General features: G+C 36.9%; 2 protein-coding genes across 3 annotated transcripts in view; one reads left to right on the forward strand and one right to left on the reverse strand.

Moving 5' to 3' along the window:
• The window catches only part of iav (transient receptor potential cation channel subfamily V iav), a 71,253-nt gene extending 51,919 nt beyond the window's left edge, over window positions 1-19,334 (forward strand). The window contains exons 11-15 of the mRNA XM_065495365.1: window positions 16,133-16,324; window positions 16,990-17,269; window positions 18,073-18,405; window positions 18,649-18,819; window positions 18,875-19,334. Of these exons, the coding sequence (XP_065351437.1) occupies window positions 16,133-16,324; window positions 16,990-17,269; window positions 18,073-18,405; window positions 18,649-18,819; window positions 18,875-19,113 (1,215 nt within the window). The 3' untranslated portion in view covers window positions 19,114-19,334. The remainder of the gene's footprint in view (window positions 1-16,132; window positions 16,325-16,989; window positions 17,270-18,072; window positions 18,406-18,648; window positions 18,820-18,874) is intronic.
• A 575-nt stretch (window positions 19,335-19,909) lies between these two features.
• Window positions 19,910-23,737, reverse strand: part of spg (dedicator of cytokinesis spg) — a 69,801-nt gene continuing 65,973 nt past the window's right edge. For both annotated transcript variants that reach the window (XM_065493013.1, XM_065493012.1), the window contains 4 exons: window positions 23,210-23,341; window positions 22,961-23,145; window positions 22,603-22,908; window positions 19,910-22,163 (listed from right to left, as the gene is read on the reverse strand). In XM_065493013.1, the coding sequence (XP_065349085.1) occupies window positions 21,653-22,163; window positions 22,603-22,908; window positions 22,961-23,145; window positions 23,210-23,341 (1,134 nt within the window). In that variant the 3' untranslated portion in view covers window positions 19,910-21,652. The remainder of the gene's footprint in view (window positions 22,164-22,602; window positions 22,909-22,960; window positions 23,146-23,209; window positions 23,342-23,737) is intronic.

Below are 23,737 nucleotides of genomic sequence, written 5' to 3' on the forward strand. Positions count from 1 at the left end.
GTGGTGTTAGAATTAATGCTGACATTAGTCATGGAGTTTTTTTTTCACCTTGCCGAACTTTCTCGATTTTTTCAGTCATGGATATCAGTGTCCTATCAGAATTAAGTATGTTGTGTGAAACTTTTCTAGAAAGGAAGCAAGAGTGAGGGGTTTCCCAAACTAACTCCTGTGGTGGTGGTGGTAAATTTAAGGGTAGTTAGAGAAATTAATTCATGCTCCTATAAAAGAGAAGCGGCCTGCATCGTTTCCCTCATATCACTTTTAAAACCAGCAGTGAACTCTTCGGTGCCAGCCATGGATATCTCTGAAAGTGGAGCAGCTCAACAGAATGTGAGTAACGATAAATAATTAATATGTGTTCAGGGTCTGGGCATGCGAATAATAAATCGGTTTTGTGGATAATTTCTCCCGGGCCTTTGAAAACAAACTTTACAGCAATTTTTGATCTCTTGCCAACTTTAATTTTTTATTTTTTTTTATTAAATTTCGAGTTCTGTGTGTCTTCAAATTTGTCACTTTTGGAATGTAAAAAAATATATAAATTTCGTTACAGGAGGAAGAATTAAACCTCGAAACACACGGCGCGTATGGCTCAGACGGACAGGAAGGACCATCTTCAACACCTGCGAAATCTCCTGAAGATGATATCCGACAATGCTTGGAAGACCGCTTAAAAGAGGTGGAGACAGAATTACGCGAACACAAAGCTCAAGTAAATCGTTTAAAGGTTGAACAAGAGCAACAACTGGTCAAGATGCGCGAAAACTACGAAATGCAGATATCAGAGAACGAGAAGTTCAAGAAATTTTTACTGAATGTTCTGGAAGCACTGGAATATGGAAAAAAACCCAGAATGACTTAAATGGGGGAAAGATGGCTTGTAAAACTTGTACCTGAAATTACATAACCGCCACCTAAAAATGATAATGTAATAACTATTTTTTTACATTTAATATAATAAAATAACCATCAATACATCTCAAAACTAAATTTTATTCAACGATTTGGGTTCCTATTTTGGTGACCGCGAGACGTGACCTGAAGTTCCAAAGGTCACGTCCAAAGCCTTAATTCTTAAGATGCCTCAACGGATTCCCAAAATGTTCATCGCCACGAATTCAACGCAGCCAGCCTTAACGAATTCTGCATTTATTGTGTTTAGAACTTATTGTGGTATTCATATATACGTTTACAGCTCCAGCGTGATTCAAATTCCAATTTTACACAAATATTCTGATCATTTCAACATTTCATTCCCGGCAGTTAAAAATTACCGAGATTTGTAACCCACCTTGAATATGATTTGATTTGTGACAAAAGCTGCTAAATTTTAATTCTTTGACGCATGCCTGTATATTTACGCACATTTTATCCCTTTTGTATTAACAATAAGTTTAGACTATTTTTACTTTAATAATATTCTATCATTTAAAAAATTTGAAATTTGATCTAGGATAATTAAACAATAAAATATTGTTCAGACAGGTACAATTAGAGATGGGTGGAAAACCGAAGTGAAATGAACACTAAAAGGTCGAAACTTAATCCAAAACAGTTCAAGTGTGCGTAATTATGCAGGCATACGTCACAGAATTAAAATTTATCAGTTTTTTTCACAAATCAAAAAATATTCAAAGCAAAAGTTACAAATTTTTCACTGCCGCGAAGAAATGTTGAAATGTCCAGAATGATTTATGATATTTGTGTAAAATTGGAATTCGAATCACACTGGACCTGAAAATGTATGTCACGCAGTTGATGGAATTCGTTGAGGCAATGGTTGCGTTGAATTCGTGGCGATGAAAATTTTGGGAATCTGTTGAGGCATTTTAAGAATTAAGGCTCGTTTGCCGTTCGTCTCAAAATTCTGGCTATAAAATCCTTCATTTATTTGGAACATCAGGTCACCAAAATAAGAACCCAAATCGTAGAATAAAATTCCTAGGTAATTTATCAGATTAAAAGAAAAGTGATAGTTCTTACATTCTCATTTTTATTATGGCGATTGACATTAAAGTTAAAAAAGTGACAATGGGTCACAACCTCTGCCTTCTCTTTTATTAACTAGAAATAAAGTGTCAATCCTACGATCGATGTACGTAGGATATCGTCTTGTTGATGTCTTCTAATTCTTGTTCAAATCTTCATATTTGTTGCATCCGCTTCCGGTTTTTCCATTCTACGGCGCTGCCTGATATATTCTTAAAATTTCTTTTAATTGCTTCTCCTTTAACATGCCCTTATCGCTGAGTTCGCGGATGACTACCTGTAGTCGCATCTTCTCATCTCGGCATCGTTTAAGATGTTTCCGCTTTGCTTTAACTTTGCATTCGCGTAATTCTCTCTCCACGTCTTTTATGCGGACATCAAAGAATCGTTGGAGATCATCTGCAGCAGAATTTCCTGCAGGCGTTGATGATGGTCCATCCTGTCCGTCTGAGCCGTCCACGCCGTGTGTTTCTTCCACCTGTAATAAAATACATCGATTTTATTTACAAGGGTCTTTCCAAACTGACAACTCCGGAGACACACAGGACAATTGTGAAACATTTAGATCTAAAATGATTAGGATTTTTGGTTTTAATTCAAGACAAGGTTCACACAACAAAACGCATTTTCTATGGAAACTGGGTCAGTATGACGATTAAACTTATGTCAAACGGTATCTGAAATTCTTGGGTTCATATATTGAATTGCTGCAAAAACCGATTTAATCTCATGCCCAGACCCTGAACACATTAAGTATTTTACGTGTGAATTAAAAGGTACTCACATTATTCTGCTGGGCTGCTCCGCTTTCAGAGTTATCCATGGCTGGCAATCGTACAGTTCACTGCTGGTTTTAAAAGTGATGTGAGGGAAACGATGCAGGCCGCTTCTCTTATAAAGGAGAATGAATGCATTTCTCCAACTACCCTTATTACCACCACCTCAATTGGTGCCTGAATTGAACACCGCCTTTAAGAATTAAAGATTTTGTGTGAAACCTTTTGTGAAAGGAAACGTGGTGGGAAGCGCAAGAGTGAGGGGTTTCCCAAACTAACTCCTTTGGTCGTGGTGGTAAATTTAAGGGTGGTCGGTGAAATGCATTCATTCTCCTATTTAAAAGAAGAAGTCTGCATCGTTTCCCTCAGATCACTTTTAAAACAAGCAGCAGTGAAGTGTACGATTGCCAGCCATGGAGCCCATGGACATCTCTGATAGCGGAGCAGCCCAGCAGAATAATGTGAGTACCTTTTAATTCACACGTAAAATTTAAAATGTTTTCAGTGCTGGGCATGCGAATAAATTGGTTTTTGCTGCTATAGTTTCTCTCGGGCCTTTGAAAACAAATTTTATACCATTTTAGCTCTCTTGCCTACTTTTATAAGCAGTTTAAATATGAAAATTTGTGTTAAAAAATACTTTTACGAAAAAAATTAATGAAAAATACTAAACGTAGTGAACCCCCAAAATTTCAGATACCGTTTAACATTAGTTTAACCGTCACAGTCGAGTTTTTTCCGGAAAATTCGCGTTTTTTTAACCTGGCATATAATAAAAACCAAAAAAATCCCAATCATTTAAGATCTAAATGCTTTCTAATCCAGTCCCTTCTATACCCATCAGTTATATTGTCATTATTGTTTTTTTTTTCAAATTTCGAGTCATGTGTGTGTGTCTAAGAAGTTGTCAGTTTGGATTGACCCTTGTAAATGAAATCAATGTATTTTTTTTTTTTGTTACAGGAGGAAGAATTAAACCTCGAAACACTCGGCGTGGACGGCTCAGACGGACAGGATGGACCATCATCAACGCCTGCAGGAAATTCTGCTGCAGAAGATGATCTCCGACGAAAATTGGAAGACTGCTTAAAAGATGTGGAGGAAGAATTACGCAAATACGAAGTTCAAGAAAACCCTGTAAACGTCGAACAAGAGCGAAATGACATGATGCCAGAAGTGGTCCCCATCAGCGAAATGAATTTATTAGTGGACGAGGTGGACGAGGAACTTAAGCGATTGGCAATAGGTCTATTAGGTCTCGAGCCAGACTCTCCAGGCAGCACTGGAAGAAAACCAGAATGACTTCGATGTGGGGGGGGGGGGGGAACGGTTGCTGCTGCATTTGATTTCCTCAATAATTACAAGAAAATCAAGAAGAGAATGCAAGAATTGAGACAAGAATTAGAAGACATCAACAAGACGATATCCTACAACCAGCGTAGGATTGAAAATTAGTTAAAATAAGAGACAGCCATGTTGTAAAACTTGTAATTTAAATATCAATCACCACAATAAAAATGATAATGCAAGAACTAGTATTTTAAATTTAATTTTATAAAATACCTTAATTTTCATCGCCACGATTTCAACGCAGCCTGCCTTGACGAATTCCATCGATTGTGGTATTTTACACATATATATTCTGAACATTTCAACATTTCTTGCTTTTTCCCATTAATTTTTAGTTCACCTACTGTAGAACAAAAGTTAATTTTGGATTATTATTAAAGTAAAAAGTCAGATTCAATTACAAGTAAAAAATGAATGCAAAAATATTACGTATTAAAAATAAACAACAATAAAATCCAAAAAGCTCTGGTCACTTTAAGACAGAGATTGATTTATTTTTGTTTTTTTATTTCAACTGAGAAATTGTTCTGTTTTTACAATAAAATGAGACATTGAATATGATTTCCATCCAGATAGTAACAACAGGAAAATGAAATGCCCAATTTTCATTGTTTTGAAATTTTTATTAATCGGTTAATTTGTTTTGTTTTTATTAAAATGGAAATTTCCCTCCATTATTTGTGTAATATTTTTTCTTCTATCATTTACATAATGAGGAAGGTCGGTGGCGGCGAGGAAGAAAAATCGCCGCCGAGCACCGTCAAATATGTGCTTGAAAACAATGAATAAGTATGAAAAACCCGCCTGGGCAAGGAACTCAGGTCGCGGTACCCTGATACAGGTCGTTTTTGTACCTTTGAAAGGTTGCCATTGACCCTGAGGAGGTCACGCACGGGTCCGAAACTCTCTGGGAAGTCTTAGGATGGGCCAAATCGATTTTTGCGGCTGGGTTCAAATATTTTTAGCAGATTTCCATGTCCCGGCTTAGATTTTCACCACTTTTTAACCCTTTCAGCCCTTATATCTCGGGCGCTGCTGGAGCTACTGAACGAGACCAAAAATGAAAATGTAGCATATTACAGCCTCTTTCGAATGAGAGTAAGCGACGGACCCTCCGGCCCGCGTGCGGCCCCGCCGGAAAAAATAATTAATTTCCAAACCATGCACGTTTTTCCACTTTAAAAGTCTTATATCTCGGCTGCTACTTAAGCTGCAGCCCAAAACCGGTGTTGGTCGAACTCGTGATGAAATTCTGCGGATTATAGGCTACGTTTAGACCCCCTCCCCCCAAAAAAACCCCGCCCCCGTCAAAAAGTAAAAACACGCACTTTTGTTTTATTTTTGTTTATAATTTTCCTATTGCAAAGAGCGACTTTTAAACGCACTGGCACACCTTTTGGCACCTGCGTCGCCAACCCGGGTTTCATCCGGAACTACCCCGTTTTGGCGATTTTTTTACCAAGAAGCATATTGCAAAAGGGAGGACCGCGGGGGCCCATGGGCAAAAACGTCGGAGGCTTGGACTCACCTGGATCCCCTACCCCTTAACCCCTCCACCATCGCGTATTCTGGAAGGCGTAGTTTTTTTTTTTAAATTAAAGGAAAAGTAAATTTTGTTGCATATTGTCATTTATTAATGGCGTGACTTACATTTAAGTTGAACGTCTTACAACAAGTGGTCCAAATTAACACACTGTGCAATGCAGCATTCCATTGAATTCACGCCTAAATCCTAGTCTCGCTCTTTCTATAGCTTCGGAGAGTAAGCATTCTTCAGCCTTAATTTGGTCTGTTTTACTGTTGCATTGATGCATCCTATTTCTACGTTCAATTTGTTCAATTTTTTCATCATTTCTTTCCTTAATGACATCTTTTTCTGCAATAATTTATAGCTTTCATCCCACCTCTTCTCGAGTTTTTTGATGGCTTCACGACGTTTGTTTGCTTTAATTTCGGATTCGTCGTCTCGTTCATCGGGCACTTCTTCTAAACGGTCTTCAATGTCTGAATTGCTCGGAGAATATTCTGCTATCGTTGATGATGTTTCATCCTCTATTATTCCGTCTGATTTGTTATTTACGCCGAGTGTTTCATCCTGGAACAACAAACAACGACCAAATTTGTAATGCAATATTAATTTCAGGACAGTTTTGCAATAATTATCTGAAGGAAATCAAGATCTCCAAAAAGTTTCAATTCAATAGAGACTTAAATGAATGAAGCACAGATAACAGGTATTTTTAGTTTTATTGTATTCATGGAAATAAAGGAATATTTTCTTTGGTGCTTTAACCCCGAGAGCGGTGGTTGTTTGTTCACATTTTTCACGCACCTCCATCACCGCACCTGTCAATTGAGCAAACTAAAGCGGTCGGCTGCGAAGGAAAAATACACATCTGACCAGCGGACGACTATTTTAACTGTGAAGCAGCGCGCTGCGTTTTGCTCCACGCATCCTAAATATGTGCATGGGATATTACAAGCATCCCCAAAGACCAGACTCTGCGTAGTTTATTATCAGAATTAAATTAACCATGTGCAGTCTGAATTGTCAAAATATTATCTTGATATCTATCAACTTTTTAAATATATTCGACGGGAATTAAGTGTAGGAAATCAAAGAGATTATTTTTTTATTTGAAATCGCATTATTTTTAGGCTTTAGCACCACCCTCAGTTAACTCCTCAAACAGGGCTAAGAATCTCCCGGGGAGATTTAGCAAACTTCATATAAAAAAACTCCATTAAAATTTGTGTCGGCGTTTAGTATTTTTAAATGATTTCTTTTCGTATAAATATATCTATAACAAATATTAAATTTTCGGCTTGAAAAAGTTGGCAAGAGATCTAAAATTGCTGCTAAATTTGTTTGAAAAGCCCGGAAGAAAACACAAGGTGGATATGCGAAAAGCCAATTTATTCCAATTCCCAGCCCTGAGCAAATTTAAGTATTTCAAATAAGTGTGCATTAAAAAAGTTACTCACTTTCCGCTGAGCTACTCCGCTTTCATTGTCAGAGACATCCATAGCTGGCACTCGTACAGTTCACTGCTGGGTTTCAAAGAGAAATGAGTAAAAAGACACAGGCCCTACTGTTAGTAAAAAAAATGTTTAGCTGCTCCCACCACCCTGAAATTTACCACCACCACAGAAAAACACCCAAAAACTTTCTCCCCACCGCACGTTCTTTCCTTTCAGAAGCACCCTTCATTAGGAGTATTTTCTCTATTTCCTCATGGCAGTGCACATGCACCGATTTAGAGCTAGAGACCTTCAAGAATGACATTGATTGATGTTCACCCATTGAGAAAAAATCACAGAGAATTCAAGGTGTATTTATTTATTTTCAATAGCTCCCAGAACAGATTCATGGCACAAAACGCGGACCCTCTCATACCGCATGAGCAAAATACTTAATGCTGCGTTTACACAATGTGCTTTTGTGTTCAGACCGGCCGTTGGCGAGAAAAGGTGCGTTTTTCTTCTGTATTTCAATTTGTTCCACGACCCAGCTTATCGCGACTCAGTACACAGCGAGCCTAAAAAAACCATTAACATTGCTTCACCGTTCGCCCGGTTCACCTCCCCATCTATACAAATACAAACGGTATGAGAGGTGACGCAAAGGCGCTGGTTATAAAATCGAAATTCTTTATTCTTTCATTATTCTTATTACGGTCCACGCAGAGCTGGGAAGGATCATGTCCGACGTACCGAGCACTCCCATCGCCGCCGCTCTCTATTTGCTGCTGGGCCAAACCATTCTCAAAAGCCTCTCCTCAATATTACTAATTCTGCCTTGCTTATTGTTATATTTATTTGCTCTATTTAATTATGCTTCCAACAATAAAATCACTCTCCTTAATCTGTTCAACTCGGCTGATTAATAATGCCAACAATCGGTCATAACTGTTACCAACTCGGCGGCTCAGGCGCGGCTGCGACGAGTTGGAATAATTATGAAACTTTAGAAATATTAATTGCCTCACTGCTTGTGAGCAGTCCGAAATCCTTAGAATAAAATATCTGTGTCTTGGCTGGCCTGATAAGACTTAATATTCTCAGCAACTTCTAAACTCAAATAAATAGTCCAGTTTCTCCAAAAATTGGCAAACTGATTGACTAATTAATCTCCTTTTTATTGATTACGTTATTATCTTTGATTTCTCTGTATTTATCAAATGGGAAAGTAGAAATTATATGCACGGTGGTTTAAGTTTGTAAAAACAATCGATGGTGTGTTTTTATTGGAACGTAAGTGACTCTAACAATTAAAAAAGGCTTTCAATCGCGATATTGGCCATATTTATTGTTACGTTAATTATTAAAACACGCAAACGAGACTTTGAAAAAATGCCAATTCTGTATATTAAACGATTCTTGATATGGGCGCCAGGTCATGGCGCCTCTAACATAAGGTCAGTATCAGGTCGCAGAGGGTCAAAGCATATGTCAATTGCTGACATTGATGTTTTAATTGTTAGAGTGGCAAGTGACAAGTGGTTCCAGTCTGCCTGCCTCAATTCTTCCATTTTTTCAACGAACATTCTATATTCATCTTCTTTTTTCTCTTCTTTCAATTGTTGAAGATCGGTTAGAACTGCATCATACAGCTCTTTTCTTGCTTTCTTGGCTTCTTCACTCTTGGATATCGCGCGCTGTGATAATTTATCCAGTGCCTCCTTCACCTTAAGCATCTCCTGTCCATCTGAGCCGTCCGCGCCGTGTGTTGCGTGGTTTAATTCTTCCTCCTGTAACAAAATATATTGATTTTAGAAGGGTCATTCTAAACTGACAACTTGGGAGGCACACGGGACTCGAGCTCTGGATGAAAATGTTTTTTTTTTGCGTTTTTTCTCTCTCTTGCAAAATTGGCGAACCCCGATTAGTGATTATAGGACCGCTTGGAAATTATTCACCTAACTGAAACACGGCTGGGACGTTCCCCAAACTCACAGTGCAGTTTTTTGCGGGTTTTACCAGTTTGGTGCGGATTGTTACGCACTTAATTTTAAAAAAATCTCAAAATGGGCCAGTTTTACGAATAAACCCTATATTGAGCAGCATCTGAAATTATTGGGGTTCACAGAATAGGTATTTTTAACTGATTTTTTCGTAAAAATATTATTAAAACAAATAATACAATTTAGGCTTCTTATAAAAGTCGGAATAAGGGAGCTAAAATGGTTGTTAAATTTGTTTGAAAATACCCGGGAGAACTAACCGCAAAAAACCGATTTATTTAAATTCCCAGCCCTGAACACATTAAAGTATTTTATATTTTATGTGTGCATTAAAAAGGTACTCACATTCTGCTGGGCTGCTCCGCTTTTAGAGATATCCATGGCTTGGCACTGAAGAGTTCACTGCTGGTTTTAGAAGTGATGTGAGGGAAACGATGCAGGCCTCCTCGCTTTAGTACAAAACATGTTTTGCTCCTACTACCCTGAGATTTACCACCACCACCACCACAGGAAAACACCCGCCAACTTACTCCCCACCGCATTCTTTCCTTTCAGGAGCACCCCTCTAAACCTTTTGTGACCCGACAGCGCGTGTTTTTCTCTTTGCTGGCTGCTATATTTTGGTTTTCAAATGCGTTGATTCCGCATCGCAAGGGAATGACTTTTATTTGTGTTCATCCATTGAGAACAAAGACCATTCTTGTCCCATAATACAGCACACACAGTCAATTTTTTATTTTCAATAGCTCCAAAACAATTTTATGACAAAAAAGCACCAAAATTCTTTCACTCCGTGTCTTTCCTTGTTTGGTGAGTCAAGGTGAATTTATTTCTTCTTTATTTCCATTTGTTCCACCCATATTCAGACTCATTGCACAGCAAGCCGCAGCGTAAAAATAATAATTCTTAAATGGAATTGCATTATATCGAGAGATTTAATAGGAAATTAATTTCTCACACATTTTTCTTACCACTCGGTAGTTTTTGCAAGCTTTTTAAAATATAATTAAATATTTTCAGTCCAGTTTTGCGGTTTTTAAGAATTTTTATTTTTTTCACAGTAAAATCAGTTTTACTTACGTTTGCTCCATTCAATTTCATTTAAATTTAAACCACCCCTGCAATGTTATTATGTGCTCTTTAAAATAAAATTAAATAGCAAAGGAGAAGTGCTGAATTTATTTTTTTTATTAAATCAGAGCTTCCATACCAGACCTTTTAAATGAAGTTAATTTAATGCAAAAGTATAACAGTAAACCAATTTATTTGCAGTAAAATTTTTCCCATTTATAATATAGTTACAACTTTGTATAAATAAATATTTATTAATTATTATTTTATTTATTTGATATTTACTATTGATATTTATTTAAATATTTTACTAAACCGACTGAGAGATAAAAATCTATATCCGACACTGGTTTTTAATTAATTATAATTAATTCGCGAATTCTTACTCAAAGAAATCTTACATAGTTAAAATTGCACAGATATTCTTTATTACGATTTTGTCGACCTCAATGTCTTTTAAAAATTTTATTGAACTTACTGAATTAAAAAACATTAACAGTCCGATACTGGATTCTAATTAATTTTAATTAATTCGCGAGTTCAGGTACTGAAAATTTACTGTCAATGAAATTGCATTTTTCCTACTGTTAATTTAAATGGAAATTAATTTTTCCCGCAGCTAAATGGTCTACAAAACCATCTTACCCATATTATTTTGAAGTTCTTCAATTATTTATGGACTGCTGCGCCTTTTTTCTAAAAACTTTTCGGATTTAATCATTGCACTTCACTGACAATGAGAAGTTTGCCAAAAATCAATTTTAAGTTGCAAATTTTCAGCTCAGGTATATTATTATTCAACATATAAAATAAGAACAAAAGGTTAGAAAGTGAGATGGACGCCACAGACAACACCAGACTGGTTCGAGGTTTACTCCACCGCGCGCAATTAGCCAGGATGAGAGTTTCCCCGCACCCGAAACCATCGTCGCGTAGCAGCAAGCCAACATCCGCGAATAGTGTACAATCTTAGTTCAATCTTATTTCAATCTTATAGTTTAATCTTTGAGTTCATTGGGCCTTAGACATCTGTGCGTATAGCTTTGTATGGGTATAAATTGGTGCAGGCCCAAATAAACCCAGCTAACACTGTCTAGTGGCTCAACTCAATGCTAAGTCGTAAACCATTTTTCCTTTCAACCAGCCTCCTCGAGTAGCAGAGGATTACAGGAGCGCGCCACGCTCCCGGCTGCCGAAATCGATTAAAATTGGCATATTTATTGCAAACTGATGGCTCTGAAGCCTTTAAATAGCCGAAAGTGTTGGAAAAACCTCATAGAATGATATTAATTATAAATTTAAACATAAAAGTGTTAAAAAAAATTTAAAAAAAAGCCCCTAAAGCACCGATCTGAGAATTGGCCCAACGTGGGTTTGATCCCCATAATTTGAGGCCTTTGATTGAGCTCATATCATCGAGTGTGGCTGCTGAACGGCATATAAATGACTCATTTCTCTCGTCGTGATAGTTATTTTTTATAAGTTGCGGTCACACCCACGCACGCTGATTAATTTTTGTACCCGTCAAAGATTAGAATCTGCATATTTATAATCTTGTTTGTCACAGCGTAGAAAATTATATTAATGTAAAGGTGTTTTATAACAATTAAACATTAAATTAATCCGAATAAATTGATTTTTTATACTACTTTCACTCCTGTATAATTTTGAAATTTTGGCAAGTAAATAAAACCCGGCTTCATCCTCGATGCTTCAAAATTGACTCAAAATTTCGCGACAACAGTTGCGACGTCATTTGGTCTTTGCAACTATAGACTCAATCAACTATGTCGTGAATATAGTCGAGAAATTTAAACGACAATTGACCAGTTGCATAAACCCTTAGTTATTGAAGCCGCCAACAGATGGCGCAACCACAGACTTTCTTAAAAATTTTGCTTTAAGCGGTTTTAAGGCATTTTCGCTGCGATTTCAGACTCAATCTAACTATTTCGCTTTTTTTAATTAATTTGATTTTTTTTTGACGTGCTGAAAACCAAAATCGGTTCAGCCATTTGCCTTAAAAACGTTAGAAAAGATTTTTTTATTTCAAAAAATAGTTTTTCACGATTCTACGGTGATTGGCTGAACTGATTTTGGTTTTCAGCACGTCAAAAATTAGCAAATTAATTGAAGAATGCACAGTAGCTAGATTGAGTCTGAAATCGCAGCGGAAGTGCCTTAAAATCGAAAGTCTACGGTGGCGCCATCTGTTGCCGGCTTCGAACACTGGTGAATTTTGAAGCAATGGGGATGAAGCTGGATTTTATTTATTTCCAATACGAACACAACCTCGAGTGGGCGGCTATTTCAAAAATTTGCCAAATATTTGAAAATTTATTAAAAGAGATGTACAATATTGCGTTGAGAGCCAAAATCTGGTGAAATTTCAATTTTTAAAAATTATCCAGAAAATAATTTCCCTGGAAAAGCGGTTTAAAAAGTTGAATCGTATGTATGACAAAAAAACTGCTAAACTTTCATTATTTGACGCATGCCTGCAAATTTACGCACATTTTAATCTCTTTTGGATAAAGTTTCAATTTTTTAGTGCAAATTTCCTGACACCTTTTCAACTAATCTTAAACTGCATCGGTCTGAAGAATAATTTCAGTGTTTAATTAACCTAGATCAAAAGAGAAATATATTTATTTTTATAAAAAAGATGAAAAATGTTAGAAAAAATGATCTATGTTAATTGAACGATAAAAAATGTTCTTTGGGAGACAAGTAGGTCGAGGAGCATCATTTTATTAAAAAGTTTAATTAAATAAATTAATTGCTCCTTGTAAGTGCACTAAATAAAATAAAATAGGGGTAGAACGGAATTTTACATATATAGACATATTATTTCCTAGGTATTTTTTTAAATTAAATGTAAAGTAAATATTGTTGCATTCTCATTTATTATTTATTATGGCAATTTACATTTAAGTAATATAAGCACTCCAAACCTGCCTGCCTCATTTTTCAACCGCAGATATAAAGTGTAAATCATACGTTGATTGTAGGAGATCTTCTTTTGTTAATGTCTTTTAATATTTGTGTATCTCTTCATGCTCTTCCATCCTCTGCTTGATTGTCTTTTAACTTTTGCAGTTTTCAATCGAATGCAGCAGCAACCTGCTTTCCCCTCATCTAAGTCATTCTGGTTTTCTTCCAGTTCAGCCTGAATATCTGTTACCAATCGCTTAATCTCCTCGTTCACTGCTATCTTCAGTTCGCTGATGGGGACCTGTTGTGGCATCATGTCAATCGGCACTGGGTCGAAATTTACAGGGTTTGCTTGAACTTCGTATTTGCGTAATTCTTCCTCCACGTCTTTTAAGCATTCTTCCAATTTTCGTCGGAGATCATCTTCTGCAGCAGAATTTCCTTTAGGGGTTGATGATGGTCCATCCTGTCCGTCTGAACCGTCCACACCGAGTGTTTCGAGGTTTAATTCTTCCTCCTTTAACAAAAAACAGGACTCGAAATTTAAAAAAAAAATGACTAATAAAAGTTGGCAAAAGCGCTAAATTTTGTTTTGCAAAAGACCGGCAGATAATTAGCCGCGAAAACCGATTTATTCAAATTCCCAGCCCTGAACACATTTAAGTAATTTATATTTTACGTAATGCATTAAAAGGTACTCACATTATTTTGCTGGGCTGCTCCGCTTTTAGAGAGATCCATGGCTTGGCACTGAAGAGTTCACTGCTGGTTTTAGAAGTGATGTGAGGGAAGCGATGCAGGCCTCCTCACTTTAATACAAAACATGTTTTGCTCCTATTTCCCTGAGATTTACCACCACCACAGGAAATCACCCACCGGCTTACTCCCCACAACATTCTTACCTTTCAAGAGCACACCCTTCTAATCCTCTATACCCAACAGCGCGTTGCTGGCTGCGAAATCGCAGGGAAACGATATTTAATTATGTTCATCCTTTGAGAGCGAATGCAGCACACAGACAATTCTTAAAATTCAAAACAATTTTATGGCAAAAAAGCACACCAGAATTATTTCACGCGTCCTGACAATAATGTGATGTTCTTTTCAGACCGTGGCGAGTCAAAGAGAATTTATATTTGTTTTTTTATTTCTATTTGTTGCTTCAAAATGCACATCAAGGCTCAGCGTAAAAATCATAATTCTTAAGTTGAATTGCATTTTCTAAAGATTTAAATGGAAATTAATTTTTCACGCAGTTACACGGCTACAAATTAAATGAAATTCTTACCATTCGCCAGTTTGTGCATGCTCTTTAATAAGTATTCAAAGATTTTCAGCCCGGTTTTGCGGTTTTTAAAAATTTTTATGTGGGAAAATCAGTAAAATCTTTTTAACTAAGATGCTCCATTCAATTTCAATGAAATTCAAACCATCCGCCGTGTATGTATAATATTATTACTTGATCTTCAAATTAAATTAAATTTAAAAAAAAATGCTGAATTTTTTTATAGAAATAAAAACAGAAAGCTAGGAATAAATTTATTTAAATTTTAATTTAAAATTCATTTTTTACTAATGTTAGTACGTTCTTTCTAAAACAATTAAATTAATTTTTTAATAAATATTAATCATTATTATTAATTATTAATTTTTATATTTATACTTTACTTAGCCTATTGAGGGAAAAAATTTATATTTAATATTCAATTCAAATTATTTATAACTAATTCACAATTTCAAATACTTTAATATGGAAAAATTTATAAGGTTGTTGTGTACGATTTTCTTGACGTTAGTTTCTCTTAAATATTATATTGAACCTACCGAATTAAAAGACATAAATATCCGGTTCTTGGTTCTAAATAATTATAATTAATTCGCGATTTGTGGAACTTATTAATTAGTGTCAGTTGAATTGCTTTTTCCTTCGGTTAATTTAAATGGAAATTAATTGTTGTATGTTGGAAAAACCTCATAGAACAATATTAATTAAAAATCTAAACATTTTGTAAAAATTAAAAAATCATCCCCTAAAGCGCCGAACCGAGGATTGGCCCAATCTGGATTCGATCCCCATAATTTGAGGCCTGTGATTGAGCTCATATCATCGAGTGTGGGTGCTGAACGGTATTGCTCTCATCCTGATAGTTATTTTTTATAAGTTGTGGACACACTCACCCACGCTGGTTAATTTTTGTACCCGTCAAAGATTAGAATCTGCATATTTATAATCTTGTTTGTCAGTGTAGGAATTATATTTAGTGTAAAGGTGTTTTTTTAACAATCAAACATCAAATAATCCGAGGGAATTGAGTCTTTTTGAACCAATTTGTACAGTATTGTCGAGAGCAAAACTCTATTTAAACATATTCCGGAAAACATTTTACTAGAAAAGCGGTTTATAAAGTTGAATCGTATTTTTTTCGAATTTTATCAGCACAAGTTAATTATTAAACCTTAAAACTAATTAAATAGCCACATCAAAGTATAATAAACATAAAATAAAACACTGTTAAAAGCTGGTTTCGTTGAATTTACATTAAAATCCTGATATACCTAAAATCGTTAAAAAAATTTAATTAATTAATTTGCAGCATCCCAAATCGATTTTATTTTGATGGTTGGCAAAGAAAATAATTTTGACCACATTGAAGTAAAGAAATCCGTGTTAACTTGTTTCGTTGAATTTATATTAAAACCCTGAAATACTATATTTCTCTATGATTTTCTATTGGAATATTTAGGGAAAACACAAGCTTCTACTTGGAACACAAGCTCTTGTTTGATGGTTTTAGCAACTTTTGGAATTTCTCCAAATTTAAATTTTAAATGGGTCGATGCAGCGTTGAAAACCCGCAGGAAAAAATAAAATTTTGCAATTTTTTGCCCCAATTCGATTTATTAAAAATGCAATACATAATTTTCTTTCACAACAATTAAATGATCATGTTGATAATATATTTTTTTCAAATTTTACAATACAGAAAATCAATTCCAAAGTGAGACGCGCACATTTCACTCGCAAAAGTAACACGAGGCTTTTTGCAGTGGGCGAAAATCGTGGTGAGTCTCGAGAGAGCAGTCAATCACGAAGATCTGAAGAAGTATCTGGAGGAATATTCAATTTCGCTGGGCAAATCCGCCGAGGATCCGACCGTAGAGACGAGAGGGGTCATGGTGATCAAGAGCAAAAGCAAGACCAAAGCCAAGCAGAGGAAAGGCGCCCTTGCAAATTGGAAGGTAGAAAAATTTTTCTTTTATATTAAACTACTGTTCAACTCTGAAACTGTGATGAGCTGTATTTTACATAGGAATTTGCTAAAAGAAATAAAAAATAAATTTTATTTGATTAACAAATTAAAAAATCAAGATAAATTTTAATAAACAATCAATATTTGTTTAGAGTTAAATTTATATAGTTTTGGCAATTAACAAATTTACTTCTCAGAATTCAGGAGATAAATTAATTCAAATTTATTATTTTAATAAATAAATTTAAGTTGCATAATTATTTTTTATTTACGAGTGTTCTATTCAATAATAATTTTATTAAAAATTTTGTTCCTGTATGAAAGTTCTTTTTCTAAATAATTCAAGTTCTTAACTTTTTTTAATTCAAATTCTGGCGATAATTTACCCATCATCCTTAAAGTGGTAATGTAATATAAAAAAATTGAGAATATAATTTTACTTAATGGGTCAGTGAATTTAAAAATAATTAATGTTTTGCAGTGCAATTTAACAAACCATCGCTAAAAGTTTAAACTGATCTGTGTTTTAGTTAAATTAAATGAACAAATTTCTTTTCAAACAAATGTACAATGAAAATAATACGAATTTATTATTGTGCCCAAACGTAACATTAAAAACATTCATCCTGAATAAAAATTAATTTAAATTGATAGAGGGTGGGCCGAGTGACGATCAAAGAGCTGCACAAGCGGAACATGACTGGCGAGGAGCTGAATAAAATCATGTGGGGCCGCTCGGACATCGCCACGCCGGTGCGACAAGTGCCGGACGACCTGGACGACGTCGACCTCAACCTGCTGACCACGGACGCGCTGTCCAGCGCCCTGGACACGATGGCCTTCGCGGCCGACCTGCCGCTGCCCACGACCAACTCGGCCGCCGCCACCGGACCGCCGGTCAGCATCGGCGCTCACAGGGGCGCTGCACCCCCTTGTAAGTCGAGATTGAATAATTTTATTCCTAATTTGGCGAATTAAAATATTTAATTGGCCAATAATTAAAAAAACTGCTAAAACTGGATCTTTAAGGAAGAGTATTGCTAAAAAATGCAACACAGGGAAAAAAGCGTTTTTTTTTATTTTAACCAGTTTCTCGCAGGCAATGTTTGCATCTTAATTTTCAATCCTCGTCTTGAAAAATATTCAGAAAGAAATTTTATGAGAAATTTAGGCAGAAAATGGCAATTTTAAAAAAAATCTGCACAGTAGAGGAAATTTTGATCAATCCGACAGCAAATTTTAGATTTTCAAGTGGGAAAAATGGAATAAATTCATTTCTTGTTTAAGAAATTGGTAAAAAAATCAGTGGTGAAAAAACTGGGTGCTATCCATCAATTCCCATTTGGATCAGATCATCCGGACAATGATAGATTTTTTTTAAAAAATAATTGTACTGTACGAATCAGCCTAAAATTTAATAAAAAAGAGTGAATAATAGAAAACAATTTTAAAATTAAATGCAAGGAGAGAGAAATTATTCTTCTTAATTAAAATTAATAATAGGTATTTTAAATCAAGATTGACCAGAAATATTTAAAAAATTTAAAAATGAAGATTTAGCCATACAAAGCGAAACAAAAAGCAAACAACTATAAAGGAAATAAATAAATAATTTAATTTTAAAACACGCCGAGAATCAAGAAAAGTGGAAAATAATCCAGTTCCTCAGTTTGAAAAATCTAATATCCATTATTAGATTAATAAATTTAATTAAAAACTATTATTTTATTATTTCAGTGCTAATGGCGTTGGGTCAGCAGCAACTGCACCAAGGAGAAATCGCGGATCCCTCCTCCCCCGACCCTCTGCGCGACCTGGTGATTCAGCCGGACCTGAGTCCCGAGCGGGCGGCCGCCCTGGCCGCTCAGGCGGCCGCCACGGCCGTCCTGCCCATGGCCGTTGGCCACGCGGAGGGCCACCAGGCACCGGCGGCGTCGACCGCCAACCCTTTCTCCGGGATGCACACCGCGGCGGCGGCTACGTTCGCGTTCTTGGCGCCAAGCAAGCTGGTCGAAGCCAAAAAGCTGTCGCCGCACGTCAGCCTCGACACCAGCGACAGCGAGGGAATTGGTGAGGACAATCGTTAAAGGGGTGGATCTTAAAAATTAATGGCAAAATTCTGCAAACTGTTAAATTGAGTTAAATTAATATAAATAAAATTTTTAACTGATTTTTTAGTCTTTTGTTAAACTGTTTGGATTAAAACACTAAAATTCCTGTTCTCCTTTTTATCTCTGCTTCCAAAATTAAACAAATGTATTAAATTTAAAATAAAAAAGTCAGATAAAACCTCTTAACAATTGTAAATTTCAGAGGGTCCTCTTCTTGGGCGCGCGTCTCGACTCCGCAGGGTGAGAAGCGCCGCAAGACAGCGTTTCTTCTCAGCAAAAACCCCGAAGACAACTCGCTCCGACTCGATTCAGAGCAACGACTCGATTTTTTCTGCTGACGGGTTTACCCTCTGGAGCTCAAGACTACCAGCAGGTAATTTTTATTAAAAAAAATTAATATATTAAATTAAATTTTGTGTTATAAAAAGGTGTGGTGAATCCAGCCTTTGCGTCATCGCCGGAAGAAGAGTCGCGTGCAGAGTCTCGGCCGCGTACGGCGCACAACAAAGTGGGTCCGTCGGTGCACGGCGCGCGGGCCGTGCGGTCGGCGGGCGGCGACCCCAACCGTCTGCAGCAGATCAGCTCGTGGAGCACCAGGGACATCGCCAGCATCAACACCCTGCTCGCGTGGGACCAGCCGCCCGGCACCAGCAGCCCTCCAGAGTAGCACGGAAAATGGCTTTTTTCCTTTTAATAGGAAAATCAATGAAATTAACTCACTTTTTTATTTTTTTATTGGTTTGTAGTGAATCAAATGATAAATAAATAATATGAAAAATATAAATAATTAATAAATTAATTTACCGAATAATATGGTATAAAAATTGCCAAAAAAATTGCTAAAGAGAGTTAAAAATAAATTATATCGATTTATTAAATTTATTTATAAAATTCATTTTCTAACTATATCCGCCAATTAAATTTTAAAAAATAAATTCACATTTGTTACGTTTTTTATGCGCTTTTAAAATTAGTTTATTATTTAAATTAAATTCTAACAATTTTTCTAGTTCAACAATTTTTTTAAAATTTTTTAGCAAAGATAAATATTAATTAATATTTTGAAAAAGACATTACGCTAGTGACGCAATATTTTTTAATTTCATCCTGAAATATTAATTTAACAAACAGCTCTTAATTAATGTGAAACTCCGTATTTAAGAATTTAAAAAAATAATGAAATAGTAATTTTGAACTAAATAATTAATAATTTTTTTCTCAATTTTTTAATATTTAATTCAATTTTATATCATGAAAGCAAGTTAGACTCATCATTTTAGATTATTTATCTCCATATAATTCGTTTCTAACACAATTTCTAATTAATCAAGATATCATTTTAATTAAATCATCGTTGATATATTTTAATTAATAAATATTCTTAACTCCTTTTGTTTTTAATTATTTACCAATGAAATTCCACGTTGTCAGAGTCTTTTAACGTCTTGAAATGAAACGCCTGATTTATTGTGAACACAAAAAGTAGCATTTTTTATTACTAAAATTAACATATACAATCGCTAAATTTACCGAAGATTCGCAGTATTAATTATTGGATACCACCGTACTTACGAGATATATAACATAACACTTTTATTGAGCTAGATTTGTGTGCTGCAAGATAAAGTCGAGTCAAAAGTAAGCACGCACAACGCTAATCGTTCTTTGGCGAAAAGAAAAAATGGTCTTTTAGTTAGTCGGCAGGAAGAAATCTCATCGATCTATTTACAATTTTGGTCTGCTTGTAGTCTCTGGTCTGTAAAAGCGACGTTTATCAATTTAAATATATGTGTCCTACGTACTCTAGTCGATATGCGCGTGGCTCGTCTAATTAATTTTATTATATAATAGGTGGATTACGTAAAAATAGCTGTCGATACAAACGTGTTTGTTGAAGAGGAAAAAGGAGCGAGTTAAAATACAGCTATACACGCGAGAGCTTGCTTGGTTAATTGTTTACTGGACTAGTTCGAGTTTCTTAATTCCTAAGTGTAGTATTTTTTGTTATTTATGTGAGTATAGTAAATTTGTTGATGCGCACGCTACTGTTTTCGTTACAAAATAAAACTTACAAAAATACTGAATATTTGCTGTGTATTATTTTCGTATTTAGACCAATTCTCGGGAAATTATTATTCATTTTAATTCTTCTTGAGATCGCAAAAGAGAGAGAGAGAGAGTGATTGTAAGTATATCATTCTTACTAACGTTTCACTACGAAAAAAATAACATGCGAAATTTGTACAAAATGCTAGCCGTGCTTTTCGTTTGGAATATGAAATAAAAATAAAGAATATATTGTCGGATAGTGGAGCAGACTTTCTTCGATACAGAAGGAAACAGCAGAAGACTAGGGAATGTTAAAGGAAATTAGTTGCAGAAAGGAACGATAGTTGCGAAATTGACTACACGTTTAATCAAATGTTTTTTTTCCGACATCAAGTTTTGCGCACACATGAAATGGCTATTCTGCGTTGTTCCCTTTTTTAATTTAGTACGACTTTTAGGGATTGGACTGAAATCGTATTGCACGAGCCAGAATTAAATATTTGGTAATTATTCGGAGCCATTTTTAGCTCGATAAAAATTAATTTAAAAAAATTAAATAAATTGCAAACAGTTTGTATAAAACTTTGATCCGTATTCAGCAAAATATGGGACCAATTTAAGAATTTAAAACCTTCATTTTGGTTTCTAACAAAAGAAAATATATTTTTTTTTAATTTTGGAAATTTTTTAACTTGTTGCCAGTTTGAAATATTTAAAGACCCACTAAAACCCCAACTTTTTATGTTCCAATCGATTCCTGAGGGTCGAAATAGGTGAAAAAATATTTTTTTCCGGTTGAAAAATGTTTTTTGACGTGCAAACAGAGGCGCAAAGCAAAACGCACGTTGCTTTGGCGCGCAAAACGTTTGAATCTCTTGGTCGCTACTGCGCATGCGTCCCCCTACTGACGTCACAGCTCTATCAGCTGCTTAAGCATGGCTGTGGCGTCAGTAGGGTGCCGCATGCGCAGTAGCAACCAAAAATTGAAACGTTTTGCGCGCCAAAGCAACGTGAAATGCTCAAAACTCTCTGTAAGATTCATTTTCTCGCTGTAATTCGATTTGAAATCCAATCCCTTTCTCAACTACACAAGGAAGAAAAGCATTTTTCCCGAATTTACCGAATTAAAAAACAAACAACGGGGACAACAAATTGCGCTAAGGACTAGTGGTGCTGTCGAGGGTGCTGCTCCTGAGTCTGGGCGGCACCGAGTAGTTGTCATTGGCGGCGGCCAGTTCGCCGGGGGTGGCGGGCGGCGGCGGGGCCGACGGGGTGGACGCCTTGGGCGGGATGGGGGGCGGCGCCGGCGGCTGCTGCGACCGGGGGCTGAGGACGGGCGGGTCGGCGGCGTCGATCACGGGCCCCCACTCGGCCGAGCCGATCGACTGGTTTTCGCCGCTGCCGTTCGAAATGTTGTCGCCGCCGGCGTCCAGCGAGTTCTTGCTGTTGGCCACCAGACGTTTGGGCGGCGCCGGCGGCGTCTGCTCCGCCGCCGAACGCTTGTCCGGCGTGCAGCCCCGCGGCGGCAGCGGCGGCGCCGCTTCGCCGTCCGGCCACGAGTTGCGCTGCGACGCTGAAGCCGAGTCTGTTCCGTTCGTGTGCGGGCTCATCGCGCGCGGCTTGCTCTTCCGCATCACTGGAGGGTGGTCTGCGTCGATGCTACCCTCTCTGGAAAAATAGATTTTAAAATTTAAACCAATAAATCGAAAAAAAATTATTTTTTAATGTGCGAAAAGAGGCGCAAAGCAAAACGCACGTTGCTTTGGCGCGCAAAACATTTGAATCTTTTGGTCGCTACTGCGCATGCGTCGCTCCATGGGCAGCTGAGAGAGCTGTTACGTCAGAGGGGGACGCATGCGCAGTAGTGACCAAATGATTCAAATGTTTTGCGTGCCAAATGAACGTGCGTTTTGCTTTGCGCCTTGGTTCGCACGTCCCAAATTGTTTTCAAAACAGAAAAATTATTTTTTCCACCAATTTCAACCCTCAGGAATCGATTAGAACAGACAAAAATGTGGTTTCACTGGTTCTTTAAGGGAAAAAACCTATTTTTAGCCATAAATTCATGCGTCAATTTGTAAAAATAAGCAAGAAAAATAAAAATTACCTGGAATGCGTGGGTCGGACAGACGGCAGCGACGTATACTCGTTTCTCGGGGAGCCCATCGGGTTCCTGGCCATCTCGGCAATGGTGTTGTAGCCCGCAGACTTGGGCCTGACGTCTCCCCTGGCGGGAACGGGTGGCGCCGAGCCGTCGCCGTTCTCCTTCTCGCCTGGCTTGGAGTAGATGTCCTCAGAGTCCATGGCCAGGTGGCCGTAGTTGCCCGAGGAATTGGAGCTGCGGCTGCAAATGCCGTTCACGCCCTCGTACGTCGGGTTGTTTTTGTCCACGGGAACTGGCGGCAGCGGCATGCTGAAAGAAATTGTCAATTTTATAATTAAAAATTTAAAAAAACTGTTCTTACTGGACAATGCTGCCCATTTTTCTGTGGAAGCTGTCGGAGCTCTGCATGATGTCGAGGTGCGGTGCCAAGTGTCTCAGTCCTGCCTTCATCTGACTCAGTCTTTCCATCAGGCGCCGGTGCAGAGGCTGCACTTCCGGCGGCGCCAGTTGGCCGTGCACGATCAAGCCGGCCTCCAAATCGTGAACCTGCAAATATATGATAAATACATTGAAAAACGGCTCAAAGTGAGATAAATTATTAATAATGTACCTGATCGAAAATGAGAGCGCGCAGCTTGTAAATGTATTCGGTGAATTCTGGGTGGGACGCGATGAAATCTGTCGTGAAGAATGCCTCCTGGTACTTGGCGATTCCTCCCATCACGTTGGCGTCGATAATTCCCTGGATTTGACAAGAAATTTATTGAGATAGGGGAACGATTTATGACAAAAGACACAAAGTATATTTAAAACTGATACGAATTAAAAAATTCTGCTGATTAAAATGTTATTTCGTGAAGGAATAGTTATTAAACCACAAAAATCCGTCTAATTTGGCTAAGTAACCCTTTAAAATACTCTGAAAATCTGTTTAAAAATTGATACAAATATTTGACAGGTAAGGGGGAAGATTCTTCGCTAAGTATTATACCAAATGTGCTCAAATTAGTGAAAAAAATCATTAAAAACAGGGCTGGGAGGGAATCTCAGGTCGGGGTACCCTGAAAAAGGTCGTTAGGGTACCGCAGGTCAAAGAACTATCCAAGACCTATCTAATGAGGGTTCGTGGTTGATGATC

This window comes from Cloeon dipterum, chromosome X (genome assembly GCF_949628265.1).
Source record: "Cloeon dipterum chromosome X, ieCloDipt1.1, whole genome shotgun sequence".
NCBI lineage: Eukaryota > Metazoa > Arthropoda > Insecta > Ephemeroptera > Baetidae > Cloeon > Cloeon dipterum.